This window comes from Henckelia pumila, chromosome 1, assembly GCF_033568475.1.
Source record: "Henckelia pumila isolate YLH828 chromosome 1, ASM3356847v2, whole genome shotgun sequence".
In the NCBI taxonomy this organism is placed as follows: domain Eukaryota; kingdom Viridiplantae; phylum Streptophyta; class Magnoliopsida; order Lamiales; family Gesneriaceae; genus Henckelia; species Henckelia pumila.
Window position 1 is genome coordinate 126,706,426 of NC_133120.1, and position 10,264 is coordinate 126,716,689.

Sequence of the window (10,264 nt, forward strand, 5' to 3'; positions counted from 1 at the left end):
CCTTCTTGTTGGGCTTCTTCCTCTTATTATTTCCAAATTTACCTTTCGGTTTGGAATAGGATGGTCCAACAGAAGCAACAGCAAGTGCATCACCACTTTCAGTTTTAAGAACACTTTCAGCATTTTGGAGTTCCTTCATCAACTCAGTCAGGGACATGTTTAGCTTGTTCATATTATAGCTAACCTTGAATTGTGAGAACATCTTAGGGAGAGTCTCAAGTGCCATGTCAACCTAAGTCTCTGATTTGATTTCAGCCCCTAAAACCTCAGCCACATTGAATTGACCGATCAATGCAAGCATATGATCTCTCACGGGCATCCCAGGTTTCATGCGCATGTTCATAATGCTCCTAATGGCTGGGACGTGCCTGGCGTCCTTGATGCTCAAACATTTCCTGAAGGCTTTCCATGATTTTTACCGCGGTTTCCATATTCTGATGTTTTTGTTGCAACACATTTGAGATGGATCCCAAAATGTAGCAACGAGCCATCTCATCAGAACGGACCCACTTATCATAAGCCTGCATTTGTGCAGTAGTGGACTCCGCCGTAGGCATCGAGGGACATTGTTCAGTAAGAACATATTTATGTTTCTCCGCAGTTAAGACAATTATCAAATTGCGTTTCCAATCAATGTAATTTTCCCCAACTAGTTGGTTGTTTGTTAAAAGCATGGACAGTGACAGTGAGTTTGAAGACATTTTTCTGAAATTAAAATAAATGAAATGAGCAACACATACAATAAATAAAATGACATGTGTTATGCATGGAAAAAAAAATGCATTAGTAGACCCAAAAACTACTACAACACAGCAATGACCTAAAACTCCAAAATCAAATTATACTCTTCTTTAGGAAAAGTAAACACGATTTATAGCTAGGCTGGGACCCTCCCACTAAATTCAATATATCTAGCATCTCATGCAATATTAATTTTGTATTGCTTGATCTTTGGCCATCAAAAATACATTGTTTGACTATTCTATAGGAATATCTCACAATGTCATTGACTTAAGTGTATACCCTTATATTGATTATTTTTCAAGTACTTAATTAATTATGTCACCTATAGGGTGATCAAAATTAATTTTACTTTAAAAAAATTATCACCATGTCGGGTCCAATCAAGTAACCGAAACAGTGCAGCCCTCCTATAGGGAGACCAATGAAAATTGGCACGAGGCATACACAAATTCTTACTAATGGACTAATAAGGGAGACCATGGGCTCATATAAAATACACCCCTCACACTTAATATTTTTTGAAAAATAATTTTGGTTTTATCCGATTAATAATATCCTAACTATTTTAACTCATAAAATAGTTCAATTATTAATCAAAAATTTATTTTCTATATATAAAAATAGAAAATAAATAAAATTTTGAGTTTTGTCCGATTAATAATATCCTAACTATTTTAACTCATAAAATAGTTCAATTATTAATCAAAAATTTATTTTCTATATATAAAAATAGAAAATAAATAAAATCTTATTTTTATGCATGGCAATGTAGTACCTAAAGCGGTGTTTATGCAATCTACATGGCATGATACATGAATGACATATAATGCACATAATAATTAAAGCAATAAGCAATAATTAAACAAGAACAAATTTATGGCCCATCCTAAACACAAAAATACAAATAAATTAATTGAACCACAAACTGGCCCAATCCTTTAATTTAAATATTTGTGTCCAGCCCAGTCTTTATTTGACTCAAGGAAATGACCCAAGGCCAACAGAAAACCCATGAATCACGACTCGGTTCATGGTCCACGACCCGAAAATCCATGGACCAAACCCGCGACCCATAACCCGGATCTCTCTTTTGCCCTAGCCACGCCGCCGCCATGTCCACCGAACTGCTGCCGCCGCCTGTGAAATTCGCCGGAAATGGTTGTGAACAACACCTAGCTCGTTGCTGCGCCACACACGGAGAAACCATCGTGACTTCTCTATTGCTTCGAATTCGAAGCAACCGGTCGCGATTTTCCCCATCCAGCACAACCACGATCGTGCCTTCTCCTCCCGCCTGCGATCTGGTTTTTCAACGCATTAGAAAAGCCGCGTGACATCTAGGAAGGTTTCCCTAGGCTTTGAAACGGTTTGGCTTGCTTCTCCGATCACATCTGGAGCTTCCATGGTGATTTCGAAAATTACAGAAGAGGCCCTCGAACTGTTGAAGAAGATGCACTCTGGTCCCTAGTTGCATTGGACGAAAATTGCAGATTGCCCCTCCGATTGATCCAAAAAATTTCAGAGAGCTCCAATCTGAAAAATTACAATAAAAATTGCAATAAAATAAACAAACAAGGGGAAACATGGAGTCGTAATCCACCCCCTTGGTTACAGACTCGATAATTACGAAATACAATTTCACCAAAATCTAGGGCCATAAATTGTTCAAAAAAAAATATTCATTCAACCAAACCATAATCACATAAATCTAACACCGCTTTAAACTAAAACATGCATACAAAATTAATTAATTCGAAATACGCAAAACACTATCAAAACCCGTGGCTCTGATACCATATGTTAGCCAAGACTGAAAAAATCGAATCACAAAAATTAATTTTATGTGATTCCAATAATCTCATAAAACAGGATCATGATTGCTTCACGTATTAAACACGAATTAATTAATTTACACACAAAGGAATTGAGATTACCCTTGAAGCGTGCTTTACGTTGTCTTGTCTGCAACAGAACTGCAACTCAACGCTTCAAACCTCCAGGCCTTCTCCGGTGTTCTCTCAAACTCAATCGTAGGAAAATTGTACGTGGTAACAACTTTCTGTCAGACTACGTTTTTATCAAGTAGTCTAGAAAGATAAGATAAATTCAAAAATGAAATTATCTCTTTTTCATAAATTAAAAGATTATCAATCGTATCAAATCTTATCGTATCGGTAAAGTTTTAATTCAAACTTTCCATAGATAAAGATACTATAATCATATTAATTTATTCCTACGAGTTCCATAAATTATAACTCATATAATTTATTTGAGTTTATATTTGAGCCACCAAAGGGACCTGATCGGACCCAATTAAAATAAGCTCCAATAAATTAATTTGATCTAATCAACTCATGATTAATCAAGATAATTTATTAATCTTATTCTACTCCACTAAAAGAACATGATTGCACTCTTAATTTAATTGAAATTACTGAAGCATAAAATCAATAATTACATCCTTAGATTGATCGACCCAACACTCATCTCATAAAAAATATTATTTTTCGTTGCATATATAAATCTAGTAGATCAGTCTCACGGATATAGATCTGTTTTATTGTCTCACAAGATATATTTTCTTAAATTTAAAGTATATACGAGACATTTCCAATTTATTTTGTCTAGCGATCGATCGAAAAGGATACATATTAGACTATTTGATTAGACTACGTTTTTGTATTTTTCTTTCAAGTTTGGAGTCATCGTATTCACAATACCTTTAGCAGCAGACAACAAAATATACACAAAATCTTGATGATCTCAAATGCTTTAATTAAATTCCGCATTAATGTAGTATAAATTAAAAATTCCATTTTTAAATTTATTAATAATTAACTTTTACTTGTCCTTTTGTAAGCATGGAGCCAAAATTTTGATGTGAATCAATTTTACATAGTTTTTGAAACAATGCTTTTTTTATATATAAAAATTCTTTATATATTATTAAAAACAAAAGAAACTAGTATTTCTAAAATTTAATTATTAATAAATTTTAAAATGTGTGAATCAATTTTACATAGTTTTTGAAACAATGCTTTTTTATATAAAAATTATTTATACATTATTAAAAACAAAAGAAACTAGTATTTCTAATACCCCTTGAAAAGTACACCTCCAATCAAATTAAATTTAAATAAAATTATTGTTTAAAAATATGTTTATTTTAAATAAATAATTATTATCTTGGAAAGTTAGACAGTAAGTGCATACAAAATAATTGAAAATTTTGTAGTAACAAGATTTTGTGTTTAGTCTCGCAAGTAATTTTTTTCTTCATCAAAATTTTAATTTAAGTAGTGCATCACATCAAATAGATTCCTCTCACACAAAATCTTATTCAAGGATCTTACGATGACTATGGTTAATAACAACGAAGTAAAAAATTTCAATTTCAATATTATATTTTTAAATCAGAACTTTTTTTTATTCCCACTGGCCATAAACCATTATATCAGTTTTGATCACATGCACCATAGGGTGCGGGAGATCCACGTGCATCCATGTCCAAAATAACTCCGATTGCCTTAAAATTTTCACGGTAGGATCGTCTAAAAAATGCGAATTTAATGATGTATCATATGATACAAATTTCAATCTCGGTGGTCAAAAATTTAAAAATAGCCGGAAATTGCAGTTGGATTCGCTTTTTAAAACAACCCTACCGTAAAAATTTCAAAGAAATCGAAGTTGTTTTGGGCACGGATGCACGTGGATTTCCCGCACCTTAGGGTGCATGATATATATATATATATATATATATATATATAGGGTTGTTGTAGGTTTCAAATATTGTAGTTATATCATTGTTACCAACTATAAATTTTGGAAAAGCAGAGAACATTTGGTCTATATTGAACCAGTTTCTCAGCAATTGAAACATATGGTCATCGTATGGTGATTCTTTCTTATAGTCATGATTTCATCGGCTTGAACTTCGAAAGTTTTCTTCGTTTATCCTCGAAAAATTCCCAAACTTCTTAATACACACAATGGAGGAGTCAGGATCCAAAATCCATCCGGGCTAAATTTTTTAACAAGAAACAAAAAATAATGCATAAGAATTAAAACGATGAATAAAATACTTGTTCATTTTAGTATTAAAAAACTTTTCATTAATAAGATCTTCAATAATTTTTTATGAAATCGTACGTAAGATTTAAAAATATTTGACTGATATCACAATCCAAATTTGTTTTCAATATGACATCATATCAGCAACAAACTATCAGCGCGATGCATAATCTATTATAAATAGAAACTTGAACAGAACACACAATTAATTTTTTTTATGAAATCAAAAATTGCAATTCTAAAAAAATCTTTTTATGCAATGCAGTTACTTTTAAAATAAGCAATATCATAAAGCATAAAAAAAATAAAAAGGGCAAGAAGAAATCTACTTTATAAAAGTGAAAATATTATTAAAAGACGGAAATTGATAGAGATGAAAGTTAAATTGAATTAAATCTAATCAAGAAAACAAGGACATAAAAGCCTAATTTTAAGACATATGGGCTACTTTATTTTTTTAATTGAACTACATGTGAGCTATTTAATTTTTTAATTTGACTACCTTGGCTAATATAACATTTGTCCAAAAATAACAAACAAAATTATTTTTAAAAATATACATATAACACATTAAAAAAAATTAAAATGGGCCACCCGGGCTAAAGCCCGAGTGGCATGATATGTGCCTCCGCACTTGAATACACAGTGGCATAGCATCATTATTACTTAATTGTTTAGCAATCCTTTCAACTGATATTGGTTCAGCCGTTATTGTTGCTCAAGTCTTAGATAGTGTTTGGGAGAGCTTCTAGGAAGCACTTTTCAACTATTTTATTCACAAAATTTCTCAAAATTCTAAAATTTTATGAAGGAGAAGCTGAGAAATGTTTCCTAGAAGCTCTCCCAAACACTACTTTAGTCACTTTGTTGGAACTTGATTCACCTTTCGATCTTGTTTCAATTCAAATTCCTAAGATTTTATGTTGGCAAAAAAATCATGTAATTTTAGTTTGTTGATATCATTGGATCTCTCATAACTATGATATTTACATCTCATTATATCGGGAGAGCTCCCATGACTTTGAGATCTAGTTAGTTCTCTGTCAGTTTAATCTTTCTCATGAGCAATCACTTCAATCACTACGTTGTTGAATATTTCATCAAAGTATTCCAAGGTCTATAGAATATATCATTTGTTGCATTATCTAAATTTGTTTTCTTCTCGTCATCGGTAGTCAATTCATCTTTGAGCTTTTCAATCATCTATGGTACACCATCTGTAATGGCAATTGTTGTGTTTAACTTCATAGTCTTGATTGATCACTTAGTGATCACATACCGCATACCATCGTCCTATGAAAAATATGTGATTGTATTCTGATCTTACAATCATCAAATTCCACTTTAGAATGCATTGGAAAGCCATTTTCAATATTAGTGTTGAGAAATCAAAATAAAACCACTTTGATACCACTTCTTACGATGCAGATTGTTGGATTGCATGTGTGAGAGTAAAACTAGGGTGGGTGACCTTTTGGGAAGCTCTAGTGCGTCGAGCTGTTGACATTGCACTGTTTGATCTAGTTGGCTAGGTGGGCCGTCAAAAAAGGGACATCAGATCTTAATAGGTATTATTGTTTGTGCTGGGAATAAGGTCAATGGTTGGGAAAAGATAAGACTAATCTCGAAGGGATATCATGAGACAGCACCAGCAGACAGCAGTAAGACACTCCCCTCCCTGGACTCATGGGTTTAACAACCCGACCCATCTATGCTGCCACAATTATAAGATCTAAAGTTGCATCTTGACTAATAATTATGACTTTTGACCTAGTAGTAAACGCTTGATCCTAACACAGATGAGTTTCTAAATTATGAATAAATACGCTCCGATACCATTTGTTACTTATCAAGGCTAATTTCGGCTGCTCTCAAAGTAATGAGTTTGAACAGAAATATAACATGCATAATAAATTGTTTTATGGTAGTTTGACCGTGACGTAATCCTTATACGACTCTCTTTCTTATGTTTCCAAAACAATACCACATGGCTTACTGAAACTCCTTGCTAATTAAAGATAATTTATTGACTATTTGATTATTTATTATATATAATATAATACAGTCGGTTCAGTTTTTAAGGTTTTTAATTTTGAAAATCGAACACCGAATCAAAAAAGCGAAATTGTCAAATCCAAGACTGTAACCAACCCAAAAAACCAATTGAACCAAACCATAAAATTCAAAATTTACAACCCGATCAATTTTTTTGATTTTAACCATTTGATGAACACCACTAAGCTTAGCTATTCATTGAGCCAAGAAGATTTACTCATTATTTAGTGTTCTAAAAGGCGGCGCTTAGGCCCGCCTAGGCTGTAGGCGGTTGCCCACCGCTTCCCTTTCTTGCTAGACTATGTATCTAAGCGTTGCCCGCCTAATCTTCAGCTTAGGCGGCTCCCAAGTCGCCTAGGCGGGCAGAAATCTACCTAGGCGGTTACTATTTTTTATTTAAAAAAATTTAAAAATCTAAAACTAAAAGAGAAAAATGCGACGTGAGAAACAACGCCGCCTAGGCTGGCCGAAATTCGTCTAGGCGGTTACTATTTTTTATTTAAAAAATTTAAATATCAAAAACAAAAAGAGAGATACGCGACGCGAGAAACAAACACAGAAGTAAAGAAAGAAGCGCAGAAAAGAAAGTCAAACAAAATATTAAATCTCATATTATATATGAAGACTTGATATATATTAATATTTATATTGTTGTTGTTGTTGTTGTTGTTGTTGTTATTATTAAAATTTTATAAGAGTTTCGTACAAAAATTTTAAAAAAAAGACATAAAATTATATTTTATAGTAAAACTCATGAATATCCCAAGTTATTTATTATTTATGTTTAAAAAAAACTGTCTAGGCGGCTAGACGCTAGGCAGTGGGTCGCCGTCAGCCTAACGCTTTTTAGAACGGGGCCTAGACAGTCGCCTAGGTGGTGGGTCACCGTCGCCTACCGCCTAACGCTTTTTAGAACATTGTTATTTCATAGTTATCTACGAAGCCCAATTGAATGAGAATCCAAATTTTAACTACTAAACCTGTAGTAACCCAGAACCCATTTTAAGATAATAATATGTTAAATATGATTAAGGGTTAGTATTTAACCAATTCCAAGGCTTAATAGGACTTCAGAATTAAGAATTGAGTTTCCAAAGTTTTGGCCAGTTCGGACGGTCCAAAGAGGATTTCAGACGATCCGAACTCAGCAACCGGGGGCTCCGAAGAAGGGCATGTTGACTTCGGAGTTAAGGAATGTTCGGACGGTCCGAACCAGGATCAGACGGCCCGAACTCCCTTGTGCCAAGTAGGCAGGATTACTCAGCCATGGATTTTGACAAGTTTCGGATTTAGAACACTACGGACGGCCCGAAGTGGCGATCGGACGGTCAGAACTCAACGTGTCTCGCATGCAGGTAGTAAGCTGGATCTGACGATCCGAACCTGAGTTCGGAGGGTCCGAACTTGACCGGAAATTTTTCTATAAATAGGGCTCATTCGGATTCATTTTGAATTACGAATTCTGATTTTCCTTCTTCAGTTATATAGTATGAGGTATACACTTGAGGGCCCTATCGGTTTATAGTAAGGTTCTGGAATAACCAAGGTGTGGTTATAGTCATCCGTGACTAACGACTTCAAAGGGCTTCTACGGACGAAGGTATGGTCCGGGAATCTATTTAAATTTTGGGAGTACTTATTAGCTTATTTAAGGCTTATAAAACTTGTGTAGTGATACGGTGTACTTTTGAATATAGGCGTGGAACCCAGGATCCTACTAAGACTTGAACTAGCCTAGAGGTACGTACACATTCACTGAGATTGTCAGCGAGTATACATGTTTATATGTTGCATTTATTTGGCATTATTATATGACATGATGTATGTTTTACCGTTTTTTATATTCATATATCATGTGCACATACACATTGAGCATATACCTTGTTATACCTGATTATAGAGCCGCTCAGCTCTATACTCGATAGTCTGTCACTGAGAGTACCGCGACGGCGGGGACATGTATGTCTGACTTCTCTGGTGTACTAGAAGAGTGTGGTTGCACCTAGAGGTTGCTCCGCACGGTGGCAGCACTCATGTGGTGCCAGTACTGAGCATGACTTTTCAGATGACCCTTCACCAGTCATCAAGTTGCATGCATTATATACATATGTTTACTCATGTTTATGTACTGGGCGTTAGCGCTCACATCCTAGTTGTTATCTTGGACATCCTATTCCACAGGACAGGTTGCAGGATGGACGGAGCTGGTAGTTCGAGGCAGGACTAGGGAGCAGGAGCCTTGAGAAGTTATTTATACAGCAGGATTTGATATAGCTGTATAATGTTTACTTTTAACCTGTTAGATATGGTTGTATCACTACATTATTATGTCTGGATATATTTTACTAAGCTGATATGCAAATTATGGATTGTGTTTCCGCACGTTTTACTCTGTTAAGCATTCTTGCCTTATTAAGTTTAATGCATGCTATTAGTTCCCAGTTAGTAGGTGATTCATTGCAGGGTCACTACATTTTTGGTATCAGAGCATGCATAGATTTTGGGAATTAGTACTTGGGATTTAGTCTAGTATTGAGTAATTATTGCGCATTTGAGATTTTTAAATGTGCAAATTTTTCAGGATATGGCCGGGAGAGGTGATGAGAGTTATGGTAGTGTTGGCCAGGAAGGTGCTCATCATCATCGTCACCATCGCCATCATGATGATCGGCATCGTCCTCATGAGGGTAGACGTCGCTACACTATCAATAAATTTATGCAAGTAGGACCGAAGCCTTTATTGGGTGGCGAAAATCCTGAACAAGCAAGAAGTTGGATGTCCAAACTCGAGAGTGCTTTTTGAGCTTTCGATTGCACTGAAGAGCAGAAATTGGATGTTCTAGAATTTGTTCTAGAGGATCGAGCATGCTTATGGTGGGATGCCAAAGCTACTCAGGCACGTACAGAGAGAGGACAAGTGACTTGGGGGGATTTTTATCAGCAGTTTCAGAAATTATTTTTTCCTCCAGCAGTTCGTCAAGCACGATCGATGGAGTTGCTGAATCTGAGGCAAGGATCAATGACTATTGATCAATATCAGCTACGATTTCTTGATCTTCTACCTTTCAGTCCTCATATAAGTGACAGTGATGCGTCAAAGTATGATATCTTTCTGCAAGGCTTGAATCAAGATATCTACTCACAAGTTTTTATCTGTGATGATCCGACATCTTATGAGATTTTGGTGAACCGTTGCCGTTAAGTGGAGAACAGCAATATGCGGGCACTGTTGATGATGCCAGAACAGCCTAGTGGATCTCTTGGGCCTAGGGCTCAATCTGTTGTGCAATCTGGACATATGTCTTCTTCTACTACTACTTCGTCTGATTCTCGTGGTTCATGAGGTACGTTCCATTTTGGGAAGAAGAAGAAGAAAAAGAAGAAAAATAAG

General features: G+C 35.0%; 1 protein-coding gene across 1 annotated transcript; it reads right to left on the bottom strand.

Annotated features, from left to right (window-relative positions):
* Positions 1–350: 350 nt before the first annotated feature.
* On the bottom strand, positions 351–701 carry LOC140873969 (uncharacterized). Its single transcript, XM_073277248.1, has one exon. It carries the CDS (start codon positions 699–701, stop codon positions 351–353), a length of 351 nt encoding a protein of 116 aa, XP_073133349.1.
* Between the last annotated feature and the right edge of the window lie 9,563 nt (positions 702–10,264).